At 47.4% G+C, this 21,425-nt stretch overlaps 1 protein-coding gene across 1 annotated transcript in view; it reads right to left on the bottom strand.

Annotated features, from left to right (window-relative positions):
- Nucleotides 1–288: 288 nt before the first annotated feature.
- Nucleotides 289–21,425, bottom strand: part of LOC138350246 (myelin transcription factor 1-like) — a 57,491-nt gene continuing 36,354 nt past the window's right edge. The window contains exons 10-13 of the mRNA XM_069300627.1: nucleotides 20,137–20,199; nucleotides 19,381–19,655; nucleotides 5,636–5,769; nucleotides 289–4,747 (exon numbers count right to left, since the gene is read on the bottom strand). Coding sequence (XP_069156728.1) covers nucleotides 4,484–4,747; nucleotides 5,636–5,769; nucleotides 19,381–19,655; nucleotides 20,137–20,199 — 736 coding nt within the window. The 3' untranslated portion in view covers nucleotides 289–4,483. The remainder of the gene's footprint in view (nucleotides 4,748–5,635; nucleotides 5,770–19,380; nucleotides 19,656–20,136; nucleotides 20,200–21,425) is intronic.

The raw sequence follows: 21,425 nt of genomic DNA, 5'->3' as shown, positions 1-21,425 counted from the left end.
GTTCACAATATTAATACAGGAAAGAACACAAAGGTGTATGATAGCAATGTACTAGAGCAAGCTTGCAACTTTGGAGGGAATGATTAATGCAGTTTACTCTCAACCTATTAGACTCGGCATTTGATTCCTAGCCAGAGCAAGACATTTGGGCATGTCCTCATTATATGTCCCCAGCCTTGTTCTGAAGTCTAATGACATTCAGTATTCCACAATTCAGAGCAGTTTATATTTTATTCTTGCCTTTTAAGACTAGGTCAGTTGTGTAAACTAGGTTTAAAAATAGCAAAATAATTTCAAAATGACAGTTTAATACATTCAGTGATAAGGTACATTTATACAAAAAATATGGCCCAAGGGTGCAGAGCTGACTGTGTGGGCCCCGAGTCAAAACAGGAGCCGCAAGAGAACTCGGCTCTGTCCACCGACTGAGTGTCGACTGCTGGCAATGGTGAGAAGAGTTAAACACAAACAATGAACACAAGTGTTTGATATCCTCTAAAACACAGGGGGACATAATTTATACATTAGTTGTAAAAACAGTCTGTCGGACACTACTTTCAGAACTATAGGGATTTATATAAAGCCATTGCCATGCAAAACTTCTGTGAATCCTTGAAGATTTCTCATACTTTAACACTGGATAAATGTTTGATAACAGTTTATAATACACCAACAAGAATTCTTGTATATCACATATTGACCCTTCAAAATGAAATTGGTACTTTTTGTGCAGCGTGAGTATTTTTAGACTTCTAGAAATCTCCAAGTGTATATCACATCTAGTAAGTGAAAACCAGAATATTCACCGATAGAAAGCTTGACCGTACAGTGTCCAACCACAGCAATATGGATTGACACAACACTTATTATAAAATCTGGTCATTCCATGGCCACCTACAAAAATACACAACTCGACACAGTCATTCTGTAGATTCAGCCGCTGTTGTTGGCATGTGCTGCCCACACTGTACTCAGGCCGTCTGCACACTGGAACATTTCCATGTTGAGCTGCATGACTGCCATTCAAGATGCAGGTATCTAGTGAATTGTTACTCATAGAATAGTTATTCATCATCTAAGACCTTTGTTCATGGTCCCTCATTATAATAAATTATTTGAATCTCGTGTAGTTCCACACTGAAGCCATAGTTTCTACACTGCTCTGTTAAACAATACCACACTAATGCCATCTGATGGTTTATTATATCCAATGGATAAAATCTATCTATAGGGATAATTTTACACCCTCACTCACTGTAAATAGAAGGTAAATGGAGGGACTAGGGGAGTGAAAGATCAGGAGGCATAGCAAGGAAGAGTTGCTGTAGGGAGGGAGGTAGGTCATATGTACAACACCGGGGTCCTACTAATTCTCTATCACACGGGACAAGGAGAACTCTCCTGCTTTACAATTATTGTCCCTACATAACTGGTACATCTTTTTTTTTCATATTAAGATTACACACACACTGTCCAAGAAGATTTTTTCATCTCTTCTACCGTGTTACATCTTACAATCTCACACACTGGATACATATAAATCGATTGAATAAACTAATGAGCATGTGCTATAACATACTTGTCACCACCTGGCATCTATTATTGCAGCAAACCAATCCAACAAGTTGTCCAACAGAAGGGTAAAGGTTCCCTGTAACGTATGTGTTGGCTCAGATATAAGTTTACCATCTGTGGAAGCAACTCCATTGTCCCTTATCAACTGTTTCATGTAGGCTGCTGGCTGAAGTGCATACGTTTCAGCAGTTATTAAGCTGAAAAGGAGCGATGGAGTTAAATCCAGTTGCTTCAATGCAGGCATTCAACAACCGCTCACATACAACTATACATCCCAAAACAAAGTAACATCACATGTGAATTAAAAAGAAAGTTTAGAATTACTACTCGTTCCTCATGCATACTGGCGGTGATAAACATTTTCAAACTATTTTAATAAATGTACCTCACATCTTGTGCTTGATTTGAACATTATTAGGCAAAATGCTGTATAACTTCACTGAACAGTAATGGCACCCAATTACCTTCATTAACTTTAAAATAAGGTTCAGAGTTTTACACACCATTTTATTAAGAAAAGTGTAAGGGGAGCAGATATAAAATCACGACTGGCTCTCACCACCTGAATAAATTAATACCTTGAATCCATCAGAGGCTGATGTAACGGCAGATAATACTGCTAAATTTGGGGGTAGCTTGATGAGTGAAATAATATTAATTTAAAACAATTTCAAAAACTATCAAGTAACTGGCTTACATAAATGATTCAGTTGTTGCAAACAACCTGAAACTGAGATAATCTAAGATGTATTAGAAACTGTAAGTACTAACAAAGGAGGAAACTAAAGATATTGCAGCTTCTGGTGGATACATTTTCTATTGGATTACAGCTGTCAAATGATACCGGGAGGACCAGTGACCAGCAAGACGAGTGTGGCCACAAATACATAGCACAGTAGTTGTGACGTGGGAGTAAAGGAAAACTCGACTTTTACACTGCCAAAGTTGTTACGAACAATGTTACTTATCATTAAGAGCGACAACCGACTACAATCATTGCTGAGTAATGGGCACTCGAGTAGAACCATAAACCAAAATGAATCTGACCAATAAACAAATGTAACATTAGAGAGCATAAGATCATATGTAACACTCCTGCATGTGGAAACACAAGTGTTATACTGCATTGTTTCACCTGCAGTAAGGGGGGTAGACACGCTGCTGTGAAGGGACTGATGCACTTCCTGTAAAACACTCACAAAGTTCGGAAGTCAAGATTTGTGCAGCTGATAATTTGACACTTCATCACAACAACCAAACTTACAGAAGATTCACGAGGAGGCTGGATACCTGTTGGGGTATTTTTGATTGTCCAACAACAATGAATATATATATTTATATATGTATGTATACAAGGAGGCCAAATTATCTATGCTTGTGTTATCAGAAAACATACAGATCGCTTAGTGATGAAGAACATTATTAGGATCATGTTTCTAAATGTTTTGCTGAATTTCACATAAGGCATGACGACACAGACCTGTGATTGGCAAATAAACCTGTGATTGTTTAGTAGTAATATGAGTCAACACACCAACAAGAAGACGATTTTGTTAGTCTGAGTAAACGCTTAATACGCAATGTATAAACCTAGGTAGTTATAGTTTAAATATAGATAAAACGGTAACACAACTATTTTTTTTACGTCCAAAATATTTCCATATGACTAGTGAAGCAAAAAGCAACACTAAAACATGCCGATCACTTTGAACCCTTCAATCGTGGAGATATGCCAGGCGGACCGCGTGCCAGGTTAACCCACAACCCCTGGACAGGCAAAGCATGGGTTAGCTTGCAGTGTTCGTCAAAGGTAACCTAGGTAAACTTCACTTTTCACGCTTTTGAAGAAAATGAAAAGTTTATGCAAAGGAACATTATCAAAGCTCCCTATTCTAAGATATACGTCATCACACTGGCTTGGCGCGGGTAGACACGTAGCTTGCTGGAAAGTCGACTTCCTGAATACACACACACTACTAGATTTTCGACGATGTGAAGCAAGCTAATTGTCTAGACAGTTTTTCAAATACACCAACAAACGACTTGACCTATTGGAAACATGATTTTTACAGAAAAGTCTTAGATTATTTACATTAACATCGCAGACGTTAAAGCTCGTGGTGGGAGTGTCAACACAGAGTGAGCAGAGGGTGGGCCTTGGGGGGCCGGGCTGGTTGAGGTCACATTCATCCAGGCCCTCAGAGGGTGGGACCTTGGGGAGGGCCGGGCTTGTTGAGGTCACATTCATCCAGGCCCCTCAGAGGGTGGGACCTTTTGGGGCCGGGCTTGCTGAGGTCACACTCATGCAGGCCCTCAAGAGGGTGTGGACCGGACTCGTTGAGGTCACACTCACCCAGGTCCTCAGAAGGTGGGACCATGAAAGCAAGGCTAAGTGTCACAATAACCCACGCCATCAGCAAGTTGGACCACGAGGGCCGGGCTTAAGGTCACACCCTCGCCCTAACACTAGGGCATGTTAGCCTCAGCCCAGCATAATACACCATCACGTGGGAAATACGCCCTTCAACACCTTTATATGAGAGTTCAGGATGCGGGGACTGGTCTTTGGCATTGCAGGTAACAGTGTGAGGGTGATAGGACGCCACGTTGCAGTGAAGCACCATGAGGGCGGGGAAGATCACTACTCCAGTCACCTGCTGCCACCCATGTGTCCGCCGCTGGTGTTGTGGCCGGTGCTGCCCGGGCTGGTGAAGGCTACAACGTTGCTGTTGTTCATGTTGCTGTTCATGGTGTTAGCCATGGCCGCACTGTTGGCCACACTCGTGCTCACTGGCGGCACACCGAAGAAGGGCGTTGTAAAGGAGGTTGGGAAATAGGAATGGGTGGGCGGGACACTAGCGGCGGCCATAGAGGGCGCCGTTCCCGCCCCGGCGTATCCCTAGTCATGTCAGATGGGCGTCGGGGGCACTGTGAAATCATGGAGAGCTGAGCGCACACTGTCGTAGAGTGGCCGGGTGTCCTCGCAGTAGTTATCGGTGCAGAGCGAGTGAATCTTGGAGAGATAGGAGTCGAAGTTGTCGATTCGGTCGTTGGTGGGAGTGGGGCCGCCCCCGGGAAGCTTAACGTGTTCCAGGAGCGACATAACATTGTTCCGCAACGACTCGTAGTACTCGGTCAACTGCGCCCCCCTCTCACCAGCACCAGCCGCCTCCTGCAACAACAGCAACACATCAACACTATATCAACAATAAAAGGCAATTGATGACTTACTAACATTCTAACACACGCACTCACATGAACTGTTGTGCATTCATGAACTGTTGTGCACTATCAAGGACTCCTGAGTAGTCTCATGAATTGTGTACCCTCACTAACTGATGAACTGTTGTACATTGTCATGAACTGTTGTGTACCCTTATGAATTGTTGTGAACTCTTCTGAACTGCTGTGCACTGTCATGAACTGTTGAACACTCATGAACTGATGTTCACTAATGATCTGCTATACACTCATGAACTGTTTAATTCTTTAATGAACTGTTGTAGTCTCATGGACTGTTACGAACTCTTGTGAAGTACTGCGCAATCTCGTGAAATTTTGTGCTTTCATGAAGTACTGTGCACGCCCATCAAGGATGTGCACTCTCATCGATTGATGATTGATGAAGATTAGGCCACCCAAAAGGTGGCACGGGCATGAATAGCCCGTAAGTGGTAGCTCTCATCCAGTGTTATGCACTCTTATAAAGTGCACAACATTCCTCTCTATCGCTCACAGGAGACATCTCCCGTCACGCAGGGTGCAGTCGCACCTCCACAGATCTCCAGTATCAGCTCTTGATACTGGTAATGGCTCAAAAGGGCCACCACTTACGGGCTATTCATGCTCGTGCCACCTTTTTGGGTGGCTTAATCTTCATCATCATCAATCCTCTATCGCTCACTCGACCTCTCTCTCGCGCTAATTCGGCCAGCACCCTTCCCCTCGCTTACCTTCTGAGTATGGCTTTCTAATAAATAACTGAAATAAACCCTTATGTGGATATTCCCTTGACCACCCCACCACAGCCCACCGTCGCCTCCCCCCGCCAGACACCTACCTTCTGCTCGACCTTGAGCACAGCCTCCATAGAGGATACGTCATGGCGTAATTTGGTCACGTGGACCTCCATGGAAGCGTTCTCTTTCTGCAACTCCGAGATCTCCGATACCAAGCCAGTGTGTTCCTCGCCGTCTGTGGGAGAGATATTTGTGTTAGCCTGGGGTTGTACTGGGCACCTGGGGTTATACTGGGCACCTGGGGTTATACTGGGCACCTGGGGTTATACTGGGCACGTGGGGATATATTGGGCACGTGGGGCTATACTGGGCACCTGGGGTTATACTGGGCACCTGAGGTTATACAGGGCACCTGGGGCTATACAGGGCACCTGAGGTTATACTGGGCACCTGAGGTTATACAGGGCACCTGGGGTTATACTGGGCACCTGGGGTTATACTGGGCACCTGGGGTTATACTGGGCACCTGGGGTTATACTGGGCACCTGGGGTTATACTGGGCACGTGGGGATATACTGGGCACGTGGGGATATACTGGGCACGTGGGGTTATACTGGGCACCTGGGGCTATACTGGGCACCTGGGGTTATACTGGGCACCTGAGGTTATACAGGGCACCTGGGGCTATACAGGGCACCTGAGGTTATACTGGGCACCTGGGGTTATACTGGGCACCTGGGGCTATACTGGGCACCTGGGGTTATACTGGGCACCTGAGGTTATACAGGGCACCTGGGGCTATACAGGGCACCTGAGGTTATACTGGGCACCTGGGGTTATACTGGGCACCTGGGGTTATACTGGGCATCTGGGGTTATACTAGGCACCTGGGGTTATACTGGGCACCTGGGGTTATACTGGGCACCTAAAGTTATACTGGGCACCTGGGGTTATATTGGGCACCTAAAGTTATACTGGGCACCTGGGGTTATACAGGGCACCTGGAGTTATACTGGGCACCTGGGGTTATACTGGGCACCTGGGGTTATACTGGGCACCTGGGTTATACTGGGCACGTGGGGATATACTGGGCACGTGGGGTTATACTGGGCACCTGGGGCTATACTGGGCACCTGGGGTTATACTGGGCACCTGAGGTTATACAGGGCACCTGGGGTTATACTGGGCACCTGGGGTTATACAGGGCACCTGGAGTTATACTGGGCACCTGGGGTTATACAGGGCACCTGGAGTTATACAGGGCACCTGGAGTTATACTGGGCACCTGGGGTTATACTGGGCACCTGGGGTTATACTGGGCATCTGGGGTTAAACTAGGCACCTGGGGTTATACTGGGCACCTGGGGTTATACTGGGCACCTAAAGTTATACTGGGCACCTGGGGTTATATTGGGCACCTAAAGTTATACTGGGCACCTGGGGTTATACAGGGCACCTGGAGTTATACTGGGCACCTGGGGTTATACTGGGCACCTGGGGTTATACTGGGCACCTGGGTTATACTGGGCACGTGGGGATATACTGGGCACGTGGGGTTATACTGGGCACCTGGGGCTATACTGGGCACCTGGGGTTATACTGGGCACCTGAGGTTATACAGGGCACCTGGGGTTATACAGGGCACCTGGGGTTATACAGGGCACCTGGAGTTATACTGGGCACCTGGGGTTATACAGGGCACCTGGAGTTATACAGGGCACCTGGAGTTATACTGGGCACCTGGGGTTATACTGGGCACCTGGGGTTATACAGGGCACCTGGGGTTATACTGGGCACCTGGGGTTATACTGGGCACCTGAGGTTATACTGGGCACCTGGGGTTATACTGGACACCTGGGGTTATACAGAGCACCTGGAGTTATACAGGGCACCTGGGGTTATACAGGGCACCTGGAGTTATACTGGGCACCTGGGGTTATACTGGGCATCTGGGGTTATACAGGGCACCTGGGGTTATACTGGGCACCTGGGGTTATACAGGGCACCTGGGGTTATACTGGGCACCTGGGGTTATACTGGGCACCTGGGGTTATACAGGGCACCTGGGGTTATACTGGGCACCTGGGGATATACTGGGCACCTGGGGATATACTGGGCACCTGGGGATATACTGGGCACCTGGGGTTATACTGGGCACCTGAGGTTATACAGGGCACCTGGAGTTATACTGGGGTTATACTGGGCACCTTGGGTTATACTGGGCACCTGGGGTTATACTGGGCACCTGGAGTTATACTGGGCACTTGGGGTTATACTGGGCACCTGTACTATACTATACTGGGTATAGTATAGTACAGGGTATAGTACTATACTGGGTATAGTACTATACTGGGTATAGTACCTGGGGCTATTGATACTGGTTACCTGGGTTTATTCAGCGGAACTAAAGCGTCTAACTAGTAATAAGAAAGCTACGTATCTGGGTATTAAAATCGGGAAGTGAGTCTAGAAAAAGAATTTATCACATTATCAAGAATGATAAAAAATGAAGTTAGAAAAGCTGGGATGACTTGTTAGAATGGGAAATATTGGAACATTCGAAAACTATTTAAGTGTGCCTGCAAATTCTGTTTACAGAAAACCAAATTCTTCAAAAAAAAAAAAGTTTTAAGACTACATTTTTTTAAACCAAGGATTTATAAGGTACCAACCAACATAAGGTATAAATAACTAACAATAAGGTATAACCAATATAAGGTGCCACCATTAGTATACAAGATGTCACTGCTAGTATACGAGATGCCATCTCTAGAACAGGTGGTTCCACCTAGTATTCAATGTATCACTCTAGTATACAAGATGTCAAGTACGAACGATACCACCTTTAGTATACAGGGTACCACGTCTAGTATAAAAGGTACCACCTCTTCTATACAAGGTATCACCTCCAGTATACAAGATGTCACCTCTAGTACATAAGGTATCACTTTAGTAAATATGGTGCCACTACTAGTGTATATGGTGCCACTACTAGTGTATATGGTGCCACTACTAGTGTATATGGTGCCACTACTAGTGTATATGGTGCCACTACTAGTGTATATGGTGCCACTACTAGTGTATATGGTGCCACTACTAGTGTATATAATGCCACTACTAGTGTATATGGTGCCACTACTAGTGTATATGGTGCCACTACTAGTGTATATGGTGCCACTACTAGTGTATATGGTGCCACTACTAGTGTATATGGTGCCACTACTAGTGTATATGGTGCCACTACTAGTGTATATGGTGCCACTACTAGTGTATATAATGCCACTACTAGTGTATATGGTGCCTCTTCTAGTGTATATAGTGCCTCTTCTAGTGTATATAGTGCCTCTTCTAGTGTATAACGTATCAATTGAGAATCCACATGGATTCTCAGTCGACCCTACACAACCCTGACAAAAAACTAGCTACTACAAACTCGCCAAGAAATTAAGAAGATTATCCACAGACAATTTAGTGCTACGAGAGTACACAGTCAACCGGGCTGGAGTCAGTCTATACAGCGTTTGTTAATTGGAACATATTAGGGATAATATTACCCACAATTCTCAACATAGATCAACCAGCCTAACTTGGGTAGATTTAATCTGGCTAACACCACTTTATGCTGGCCCGATTGTGAAGACACAACTTTTCTAAGGCCATGACATGGAAATACAAAAAATGGGAACGGCTGTTTGTTGTTCGAGAAATACGGGTTTGTTTACAGGTTAGGCAAAGTTATTGTCCCAGGCTATGTGAGAGACCTGGAGTTATACTGGGTATCAGGGGTTATACTGGGTATCAGGGGTTATACTGGGTATCTGGGGTTATACTGGGTATCTGGGGTTATACTGGGTATCAGGGGTTATACTGGGTATCAGGGGTTATACTGGGTATCTGGGGTTATACTGGGTATCAGGGGTTATACTGGGTATCTGGGGTTATACTGGGTATCTGGGGTTATACTGATGTATACACCATATACACTATGCTTGTCAAGCTGCGTGGTTTACATTCAAACAGAACCCTTTTTTAAGGACTCTACATTCATCCAATAGGCACCAACTAAATACAGAAAAATGGATAGAGAAAGAGAGCATTAAAGTGTGTCAGTATGTGGCAGCAGTCCGCATACGGTAGTACGACCAAAAAACTTCATACTGCGCACTGAATATGTAATAAGGAATTGTGATAATTTATGAAGGAGGTACGGACGTACGTATGGAATGCACGGACGAATGCAGACAGACGACATCACGGACATGAGACCCAACACCACATGCAGCGGGCCACGAGGATCACTGGGTGGAAGGCGTAAATGTGATATACATACCTTTCAGTAGAAAACCTTACGCATAGTATTATGTTCTCAATACAGAGAGGGAACAACAGACTCGAGAACTTTGTTGGGACAATGTCAAGATGCGGGTCTTCACCCCCAGGGGAACACATACAAGATTTGCGTGTGGTAGTGTGTGGGTGTGGTAGTGTGTGGGTGTGGTAGTGTGTGGGTGTGGTAGTGTGTGGGTGTGGTAGTGTGTGGGTGTGGTAGTGTGTGGGTGTGGTAGGGTGTGGGTGTGGTAGTGTGTGGGCACTTGAGGTTATGCTGGGCACCTGGGGTTAGTGAGTGGTAGTGAGTGTGTGGGTGTGGTAGTGAGTGTACTCACCTATTTGTGCTTGCGGGGGGTTAAGCTCTGGCTCTTTGGTCCCGCCTCTCAACTGTCAATCAACTGGTGTACAGATTCCTGAGCCTACTGGGCTCTATCATATCTACATTTGAAACTGTGTATGGAGTCAGCCTCCACCACATCACTGCCTAATGCATTCCATCTGTTAACTACTCTGACACTGAAAAAGATCTTTCTAACGTCCCTGTGGCTCATTTGGGTACTCAGTTTCCACCTGTGTCCCCTTGTTCGCGTACCACCAGGGTTGGTGGTACCTCCAGTTTATTCTTGTCTACTCTGTCAATTCCCCTGAGGATTTTGTAGGTAGTGATCATGTCTCCCCTCACTCTTCTGTCTTCCAGTGTCGTAAGGTGCATTTCCCGCAGCCTTTCCTCGTAACTCATGCCTCTTAGTTCTGGGACTAGTCTAGTGGCATACCTCTGAACTTTTTCCAGCTTCGTCTTGTGCTTGACAAGGTACGGGCTCCATGCTGGGGCCGCATACTCCAGGATTGGTCTTACGTATGTGGTGTACAAGATTCTGAATAATTCCTTACACAGGTTCCTGAAGGCTGTTCTGATGTTAACCAGCTTCGCATATGCCGCAGATGTAATTCTTTTTATGTGGGCTTCAGGAGACAGGTTTGGTGTGATATCAATTCCTAGATCTTTCTCTCTTTCCGTTTCATTAAGTACTTCATCTTCTTCCTATTCTGTATCCTATGTCTGGCCTCCTATTTCCACCGCCTAGTTTCAGTACTTTGCATTTACTCGGGTTAAACTTTAGCAGCCATTTGTTCGACCATTCATTCAGTCTGTCTAGGTCGTCCTGTAGCCTCCTACTATCATCCTCTGTTTCAATCCTCCTCATAATTTTTGCATCATCAGCAAACATTGAGAGAAACGATTCTGTACCTTCTGGCAGATCATTTACATATATCAGAAACAGTATTGGTCCAAGGACTGACCCCTGCGGGACTCCACTTGTGACGTCACGCCAATCCGAGACCTCACCCCTCACAGTGACTCGTTGTCTTCTGTTACTTAGGTACTCCTTTATCCAACGGAGTACCTTCCCTTTCACTCCAGCTTTTTCACTAGCTTCTTGTGTTGTACTGTATCAAAGGCTTTCTGACAATCCAAAAATATGCAGTCTGCCCACCCCTCTTTTTCTTGCCTGATTTTTGTTGCCTGGTCGTAGAATTCAATTAGCCCTGTGAGGCAGGACTTGCCATCCCTGAACCCATGTTGATGCTGTGTTGCAAAGTTCTTTCGCTCCAGATGTTCCAATAGCTTTCTTTGCACAATCTTCTCCATCAGCTTGCATGGAATGCAGGTTAGGGACACTGGCCTGTAGTTCAGTGCCTCCTGTCTATCTCCTTTCTTGTATATTGAAACTACATTAGCTGCCTTTCAAATTTCTGGCAGTTCCCCTGTTGGCAGTGATTTGTTATACACTATGGAGAGTGGCAGGCACAGTGCTTCTGCTCCTTCCCTTAGTATCCAAGGGGAGATTCCATCTGGGCCTATAGCGTTTGTCACATCCAACTCTAGTAAACACTTCTTTACTTCCCCGCTGGTAATCTAAAACTCTTCTAGTGGTTTCTGGTTAACTATTCCCTCTTTTATCTCTGGAATCTCTCCTTGCTCTAAGGTGAAGACCTCCTGGAATTTCTTATTCAGTTCCTCACACACTTCCTTGTCGTTTGTAGTGAATCCTTCTACCACAGTGTGGGTGTGGTAGTGAGAGTGTGGGTGTGGTAGTGTGAGAGTGTGGGTGTGGTAGTGTGGGTGTGGTAGTGTGAGAGTGTGGGTGTGGTAGTGTGGGTGTGGTAGTGTGGGTGTATTCACCTAGTTGTGCTTGCGGGGTTGAGCTCTGCTCTTTCGGCCCGCCTCTCAACTGTCAATAAACTGTTTCTACTGCTACTTTTTTTTTTTTCCCACACCACACACACACACCAGGAAGCAGCCCGTGACAGCTGACTAACTCCCAGGTACCTATTTACTGCTAGGTAACAGGGGCATAGGGTGAAAGAAACTCTGCCCATCGTTTCTCGCCGGCGCCCGGGATTGAACCTGGGACCACAGGATCACGTGTCCAGCGTGCTGTCCGCTCGGCCGGCCGGCTCCCATGTGGGTGCCGTGTGTGGGTGTGGTAGTGTGTGTGTGTGTGGTAGTGTGTGGGTGTGGTTGTGTATGGGTGTGGTAGTGAGGGTGTGGTAGTGTGAGGGTGGGTGTAGTAGTGTGAGGGTGTACTCACCTCATTATGTGTGTGTGTGTGGGCGTGGAATGTGTGTGTGCGTGTGGGTGTGAGTGTGTGGGTTGGTTGGGTTGGGTTGAGCTCTGGCTCTTTGGTCCCGCCTCTCAACCGTCAATCAACAGGTGTACAGTTTCCTGAGCCTATTGGGCTCTATCATATCTACACTTGAAACTGTGTATGGAGTCAGCCTCCACCACATCACTTCCTAATGCATTGCATTTGTCAACCACTCTGACACTAAAAAAGTTCTTTCTAATATCTCTGTGGCTTATTTGGGCACTCAGTTTCCACCTGTGTTCCCTAGTGCGTGTGCCCCTTGTGTTAAATAGCCTGTCTTTGACTACCCTATAAATTCCCTTGAGAATCTTGAATGTGGTGATCATGTCCTGCCTAACTCTTCTGTCTTCCAGCGAAGTGAGGTTTAATTCCCGTAGTCTCTCCTCGTAGCTCATACCTCTCAGCTCGGGTACTAGTCTGGTGGCAAACCTTTGAATCTTTTCCAGTTTAGTCTTATGCTTGACTAGATATGGACTCCATGCTGGGTGTGAGGGTGGGTGTGGTAGTGTGAAGGTGGGTGTGGTAGTGTGAGGGTGAGTGTGGTAGTGAGTGTGCTGGTGTGGTAGTGTGAGGGTGCGTGTTGTAGTGTGAGGGTGGGTGTGATAATGAGTGTGTGGGTGTGGTAGTGAGTGTGAGGGTGGGTGTGGTAGTGTGAGGGTGGGTGTGGTAGTGTGAGGGTGGGTGTGGTAGTGTGAGGGTGGGTGTGGTAGCGTAAGGGTAGTGTAAGGGTGGGTGTGGTAGTGTGAGGGTGAGTGTGGTAGTGTGAGGGTGGGTGTGGTAGTGTGAGGGTGGGTGTGGTAGTGTGAGGGTGGGTGTGGTAGAGTGAGGGTGGGTGTGGTAGTGTGAGGGTGGGTGTGGTAGTGTGAGGGTGGGTGTGGTAGTGTGAGGGTGGGTGTGGTAGTGTGAGGTTGCGTGTGGTAGTGTGAGGGTGGGTGTGGTAGTATGAGGGTGCGTGTGGTAGTGTGAGGGTGGGTGTGGTAGTGTGAGGGAGGGTGTGGTAATGTGAGGGTGGGTGTGGTAGTGTGAGGGTGGGTGTGGTAGTGTGAAGGTGCGTGTGGTAGTGTAAGGGTAGTGTGAGGGTGGGTGTGGAAGTGTGAGGGTGCGTGTGGTAGTGTGAGGGTGGGTGTGGTAGTGTGAGGGTGCGTGTGGTAGTGTGAGGGTGGGTGTGGTAGTGTAAGGGTAGTGTAAGGGTGGGTGTGGTAGTGTGAGGGTGGGTGTGGTAGTACGAGGGTGGGTGTGGTAGTGTGAGGGTGGGTGTGGTAGTGTGAGGGTGAGTGTGGTAGTGTGAGGGTGGGTGTGGTAGTATGAGGGTGCGTGTGGTAGTGTGAGGGTGGGTGTGGTAGTGTGAGGGAGGGTGTGGTAGTATGAGGGTGGGTGTGGTAGTGTGAGGGTGGGTGTGGTAGTGTGAGGGTGGGTGTGGTAGTATGAGGGTGGGTGTGGTAGTGTGAGGGTGGGTGTGGTAGTGTAAGGGTGGGTGTGGTAGTGAGTATGTGGGTGTGGTAGTGTGAAGGTGGATGTGGTAGTGTGAGGGTGGGTGTGGTAGTGTGTGAGGGTGGGTGTGGTAGTGTGAGGGTGGGTGTGGTAGTGAGAGGGTGGTTGTGGTAGTGTAAGGGTGGGTGTGGTAGTGTGAGGGTGGGTGTGGTAGTGTGAGGGTGGGTGTGGTAGTGTGAGGGTGGGTGTGGTAGTGTGAGGGTGGGTGTGGTAGTGTGAGGGTGGGTGTGGTAGTGTGAGGGTGGGTGTGGTAGTGTGAAGGTGGATGTGGTAGTGTGAGGGTGGGTGTGGTAGTGTGAGGGTGGGTGTGGTAGTATGAGGGTGGGTGTGGTAGTGTAAGGGTGGGTGTGGTAGTGTAAGAGTGGGTGTGGTAGTGAGTATGTGGGTGTGGTAGTGTGAAGGTGGATGTGGTAGTGTGAGGGTGGGTGTGGTAGTGTAAGGGTGGGTGTGGTAGTGTGAGGGTGGGTGTGGTAGTGAGAGTGTGGGTGTGGTAGTGTGAGGGTAGTTGTGGTAGTTAGAGTTTGGGTGTGGTAGTGTGAGGGTGTGGTAGTGTGAGGGTGTGGTAGTGTGAGGGTGTGGTAGTTTGAGGGAGGTTGTAGTAGTGTGAGTGTGGGTGTGGTAGTGTGAGGGTGATTGTGGTAGTGTGAGGGTGGGTGTGGTAGTGTGAGGGTGGGTGTGGTAGTGTGAGGGAGGGTGTGGTAGTGTGAGGGTGGGTGTGGTAGTGTGAGGGTGTGGTAGTGTGAGGGTGGTTGTGGTAGTGTGAGGGTGGTTGTGGTAGCGTGAGGGTGGTTGTGGTAGTGTGAGGGTGGGTGTGGTAGTGTGAGGGTGGGTGTGGTAGTGTGAGGGTGGGTGTGATAGTGTGAGGGTGGGTGTGGTAGTGTGAGGGTGGGTGTGGTAGTGTGAAGGTGGTTGTGGTAGTGTGAGTGTGGGTGTGGTAGTGTGAGGGTGGTTGTGGTAGTGAGAGTGTGGGTGTGGTAGTGTGAGGGTGGGTGTGGTAGTGTGAGGGTGTGGTAGTGTGAGGGTGGTTGTGGTAGTGTGAGGGTGGGTGTGGTAGAATGAGGGTGGGTGTGGTAGTGTGAGGGTGGTTGTGGTACTGTGAGGGTGTGGTAGTGTGAGGGTGGTTGTGGTAGTGTGAGGGTGGGTGTGGTAGTGTGAGGGTGGGTGTGGTAGTGTGAGGGTGGGTGTGGTAGTGTGAGGGTGGGTGTGGTAGTGTGTGGGTGGGTGTGGTAGTGTGAGGGTGGTTGTGGTAGTGTGAGGGTGGGTGTGGTAGTGTGTGGGTGGGTGTGGTAGTGTGAGGGTGGTTGTGGTAGTGAGAGTGTGGGTGTGGTAGTGTGAGGGTGGGTGTGGTAGTGTGTGGGTGGGTGTGGTAGTGTGAGGGTGGGTGTGGTAGTGAGAGTGTGGATGTGGTAGTGTGAGGGTGGGTGTGGTAGTGTGAGGGTGAGTGTGGTAGTGTGAGGGTGGGTGTGGTAGTGTGAGGGTGGTTGTGGTAGTGTGAGGGTGGTTGTGGTAGTGTGAGTGTGGATGTTGTAGTGTGAGGGTGGGTGTGGCAGTGTGAGGGTGGGTGTGGTAGTGTGAGGGTGGGTGTGGGTGGGTGTGGTAGTGTGAGGGTGGGTGTGGTAGAATGAGGGTGGTTGTGGTAGTGTGAGTGTGGATGTTGTAGTGTGAGGGTGGGTGTGGTAGTGTGAGGGTGGTTGTGGTTGTGAGGGTGGGTGTGGTAGTGTGAGGGTGGGTGTGGTAGTGTGAGGGTGGGTGTGGTAGAATGAGGGTGGTTGTGGTAGTGTGAGTGTGGATGTTGTAGTGTGAGGGTGGGTGTGGTAGTGTGAGGGTGGTTGTGGTTGTGAGGGTGGGTGTGGTAGTGTGAGGGTGGGTGTGGTAGTGTTAGGGTGGGTGTGGTAGTGTTAGGGTGGGTGTGGTAGTGTGAGGGTGGGTGTGGTAGTGAGTGTGTGGGTGTGGTATTGAGTGTGTGGGTGTGGTAGTGTGAGGGTGGGTGTGGTAGTGTGAGGGTGGGTGTGGTAGTGTGAGGGTGTGTGTGGTAGTGTGAGGGTGTGTGTGGTAGTGAGTGTGTGGGTGTGGTATTGAGTGTGTGGGTGTGGTAGTGTGAGGGTGGGTGTGGTAGTGTGAGGGTGGGTGTGGTAGTGTGAGGGTGGGTGTGGTAGTGTGAGGGTGGTTGTGGTTGTGAGGGTGGGTGTGGTAGTGTGAGGGTGGGTGTGGTAGTGTGAGGGTGGGTGTGGTAGTGTGAGGGTGGGTGTGGTAGTGTGAGGGTGAGTGTGGTAGTGTGAGGGTGGGTGTGGTAGTGTGAGGGTGAGTGTGGTAGTGTGAGGGTGGGTGTGGTAGTGTGAGGGTGGGTGTGGTAGTGTGAGGGTGGGTGTGGTAGTGAGAGTGTGGGTGTGGTAGTGTGATGGTGGTAGTGTGGGGCCTCGTAGCCTGGTGGATAGCGCGCAGGACTCGTAATTCTGTGGCGCGGGTTCGATTCCCGTACGAGGCAGAAACAAATGGGCAAAGTTTCTTTCACCCTGAATGCCTCTGTTACCTAGCAGTAAATAGGTACCTGGGAGTTAGTCAGCTGTCACGGGTTGCTTCCTGGGGGTGGAGGCCTGGTCGAGGACCGGGCCGCGGGGACACTAAAAGCCCCGAAATCATCTCAAGATAACCTCAATATGATGAGTGTGGTAATGTGAGGGTGGGTGTGGTAGTGTGAGTGTTTGTGTGGTAGTGTGAGTGTGGTTGTGGTAGTGTGGGTGTGGTAGTTAATTGAACTACCACACTTGTGAACTAGTAATTGAGTGTGAGAGTGTGGTAGTTTACCTAATTGAACTCGCCTAACTGTGCGTGCGCGGGTTGAGCTTCGGCTCCTTGGTCCCGCTACTCAAAAGTTAATCAATCGATGTCCTGAGCCTACTGGGCTCAATGGACCGATGTCCATTGTCCTGAGCCTACCACATCCTCACACTATATCTCCATCATATCTCCACTTGAAGCTGTGTATGGAGTCAGCCTACACCTCATCACTGCCTAATTCATTCCATTTGTTAGCTACTCTCACAATAAAACAATAAAAAGTTCTTTCTAATATCCCTGTGGCTCATTTGGCTACTCAATTTGTGTCCCCCTAGTGCGTGTACCCCCCCCCCCCCCCATGTGTTAAATACTGTTTTTATCTACCCTGTCAATTCATCTGAGAATCTTCTCTGTGGTGATCACGTCTCTCTTAACTCCTCTGTCTTCTAGCGACGTGAGGTTTAGTTTCCGTACTCTCCTCGTAGCTGATACCCCTCAGCTCGGATATTAATCTGGTGGCAAACCTCTGAACCTTCTCGAATTTAGACTTACGTTTAACGAGATATGGACTCCATGCTGGAGCTGCATACTCCAGGATTAGTCTGACATGTGATAATCAAGGTTCTGAATGATTCTTTACACAAGTTTCAAAGTTTCTAAAGCCCGTTTTTATGTTGGCCAAATGCGCGTATGCCGCTGATTATATCCTCTTGAAGTTGGCTTCAGGGGACAGGTCTGGCGTGATATCAATCCCCAGGTCTTTCTCATTCTCTGAATCTTACAGAATTTCATCTCCCAAACGGTACCTTGTATCCAGCTTCCTTCTCCCTGCATCTATCTTTATTACTTTGCATTTGGTTTGGTTAAACTCTAACAACCATTTGTTAGACCATTTCTTCAGTGTCTCCAGGTCATCGTGAAGCATAAAACTGAGGCATAATACTCTTCTGACTTAATCTTTTTCATAATATTTGCGTCATCCACAAACATTGAGAGGAATAAGTGTGCCCTCTGGATGACCATTTACATATATCCGAAACAGGATAGGTCCGAGTACCGATTATTGGGTACTGAGTCAAAGGCTTTCCGAGAGTCCCAGAAAATGCAGTCTGCCCACCCATCTCTTTCTTGCTTAAGCTTTATCACCTGGTCGTAGAATTCTATTAAACCTGTGAGGCAAGATTTACCATCCCTGAACCCTTGTTAGTGGTGTGTCACGAAGTCCCTTCTCTCCAGATGTATTACTAGGTTTTTTCTCACGATGTTCTCCATCACCTTGCATGGTATACAAGTTAGGGACAGTTAGGGACTACCGTGCACTTGTTCTGCATCTCTGTTTGGGTATAAACTTTGTTGTGCATTCATCATATATTTCACAAAACGTGGCATACATCTCATTTACTTCTCTGCCGAACAATAAGTGTTTCCAATTAAATTCCTTAAAGAACGTTCAAAGTTCCCCATAATATCATCAGCAAACAAAACTTTCAACTGCTTCCTTTTTCTCAATCTCTTCATGATAATAACGCATTGCATATTATATTTCCAAAAGAACATGGTGGCTTATACCCATGGAAAGAAGGTACATAATGTTATATATCACTTATTCTTCTTCTTTCCTGATTTATAGCAAATCCAGTATTGACGGAACATCCCATGGAGAATTATCTCCAGGATGAGGTATATGAGTATATGGCACCACCACCGTCTATCAATCCAAATGTCCTCCAGTCTTGCTTCATAGGCCTCTCAGTTTATTGATTTCGAGTGTAAGTCACCAAGTAGTAACAATCATGATTTATCTCTATCTGCTTGTACTACAATCTCTCTTACGGCCATTATGAGGCCTTCTCAGTTGTCATCCAGTTCCTCCTCTGCTCATGTGTGTTTGGTTTATGAGTGCTCATGGGATTTATGATTATCAGTTTATCATCCTGAGTACAAATCTCCAGTGAGGTTATCTCAACATCTCGTCAGTTGTTAATTATAAATTTTCTTACCTTTAGGTGTTCTTTCACTAGCACGACGGACAACTATGTATGGTGTGGTCAGTATAGACAGCTATGTATGGTGTGGTCAATATGGACAGCTATGTATGGTGTGGTCAATATGGACTGCTATGTATGGTGTGGTCAATATGGACAGCTATGTATGGTGTGGTCAGTATGGACAACTATGTATGGTGTGGTCAATATGGACAGCTATGTATGGTGTGGTCAATATGGACAGCTATGTATAGTGTGGACAATATGGACAACTATGTATGGTGTGGTCAATATGGACAGCTATGTATGGTGTGGTCAATATGGACAGCTATGTATGGTGTGGTCAATATGGACAGCTATGTATGGTGTGGACAATATGGACAGCTATGTATGGTGTGGTCAATATGGACAGCTATGTATGGTGTGGACAATATGGACAACTATGTATAGTGTGGACAATATGGACAACTATGTATAGTGTGGACAATATGGACAGCTATGTATGGTGTGGTCAATATGGACAGCTATGTATGGTGTGGTCAATATGGACAGCTATGTATGGTGTGGACAATATGGACAACTATGTATAGTGGATTAGCATGCAGGACGCACCTGTCTTGAAGACCATAGACGTGTCATCCATCCTGAGCTTCTTGGCTGGTGGGGGCTGCAGTGGGTGGAGGAGTGGGCGGGCCAAGAGGCTGTGGGCGGCCGCGGGAGGGCCTGTGGGGCCGCCCGTGGAGTAAGACGCCGCCAGGAGTGGAGGTCGCGGTTCACCCATGGCAGCTAACCCAGTGGAGACGCCCATGCCCATGCCCAGCCCTGCCCCCCCGCCCCCCTCGAGGGAGCGCATCTTGTTGCGGTTGGCGATGGGACAGCCCGAGGCACTGGGGATACACACCAGGGCAAGTTAGTCTGCCACCTGACCAGCGGCACCCACTACTACACACTCTCAGTATCACCAAATTGTTGGCTACTTATTTCTCAGCTTAGCATGCAGTATGTCCGATAAGGGGCACTAGCATGTTGGTACTAGTAAGTGGGATCCAGTGGTTCAACTCCACTTGAGGTCAGTTGGAGGCACCACCACCGTCTGGCTTCGTCACATACACGCCACAACATTACTCTACACTTACTGCTCAACGACTGGCTTCATTCTCTAGGCAAGCACTTTAAAATGAGGCTCTCATCGCCTTTATTCCTCTCTTGCTTTATGCATGACGTTACTGCCAGTTAATGCGACGACGGGTGTCAATATGTGACGGCAAGAACCCCGGTGACGCTAGAGTCATGTATGTGGCAGACGAGTGGAAGTGAAGGCCTCAAGTGGTGTCTGGTTCTGGCTCCCGTAAGCTCAGGCCTTCTTACCTCCTGTGACTGAGAAACTTGCCCGTGGAGTGCCCCGACCCATCACATCCAGGGACTGGACAGCTAAGGGCAGCACAATGGCGGTCAGTGAGGTCATGTGAGGTGAGTGGGGCAAGAGCAGCGCTTCATGGAGGAGGGCGGGGTCACCCCCGTCTCGCTCCCTGGCACACTGATGACTAAATATCTATGGCTCTACAATCTGGCGCAGCACCATTTTGATCTTTAATATTTAAGGAGTAAAGCAAGACTGAGATCATATTACTGATTTCTGAGAAAATTGGTCTATCCATGGATGACTGGGCTTCAGTTACATTGGGCCTCCCATACACCAACTTTTAAAAAAACAGTGAAGGGCACAAGAAAGTCCTCCGCCACCAGCTGACGGTGAAGCTTGGACCAGTGCTGGAGGCTCACTCACCACCCACTACTGTGGTACTCACACTCAGCCTCTACTACCAACACCTCTACAATTACATCTCAGAAAATTAATAGCTCTTTATTACTTTTCTTTAGATCCATTGTACTGTACATGCAGGCGTTGTTAACGGTGACGACCAATATAGATGAAACATCAATAACCAGGCTCAAGCTTTGTCGCGCACTCACTTCCACATGGAATTCTGAATATTTGTGAGGTAAAAACGTAAGTCCACTGTATGGCTAGGATATGTATTCAATCTTGGGCACAAGTGTTATGAATCCAAGCTTCAAACTTCATTAATCTACGATTTCAAGCTTAGAATATTATGAACACATGCGTCCAAAATTATATTATAATTTAGACGTGTATTCCTGATACGAGAAACGTTTGTATATACGTCAATCGAGCTTAAAATCAGGAGGACAAAGGTCTGAGCTTAGTTCATATTTTAAACATTGATCCAAGCTTCGAACATCACAAAGTATGATTCTGAGGCTAGAATGTAACTAGGGTACGGGTTCAAGGTTAGTGCACCACTCAGACATGGATCCAAGCTTTTCGTTATGCCAAGCTGTAGGTCCAAGATGGGAGTGTCGGTATAACATGGGTCCAAGCCACTGTCAGCTGGAGGGAGGTCTGGTCCTCAGAAGGCAACCAACAAAAGCGGGTACATACACAGCAACACACACACACAAAAACTACGAACTAGAATTTGTGATTGTGAAACTTTGGTATTGATTGTATTAAGTTCTTCAAATATTATTGTTTTCAGGAACAAAGTTTCCCGTCATTTCTTTAGAAGTGGGATTTAAAAGTACTTAGAAGTAGACACCCTAGTTCCACAATACTATTAAGTTCGTTGAGATAA

The sequence above is a fragment of the Procambarus clarkii genome, chromosome 44, assembly GCF_040958095.1.
Source record: "Procambarus clarkii isolate CNS0578487 chromosome 44, FALCON_Pclarkii_2.0, whole genome shotgun sequence".
Taxonomy (NCBI): domain Eukaryota; kingdom Metazoa; phylum Arthropoda; class Malacostraca; order Decapoda; family Cambaridae; genus Procambarus; species Procambarus clarkii.
Note: the sequence above shows the minus strand (reverse complement) of the source record. Positions and strands in the feature narration are given on the sequence as shown.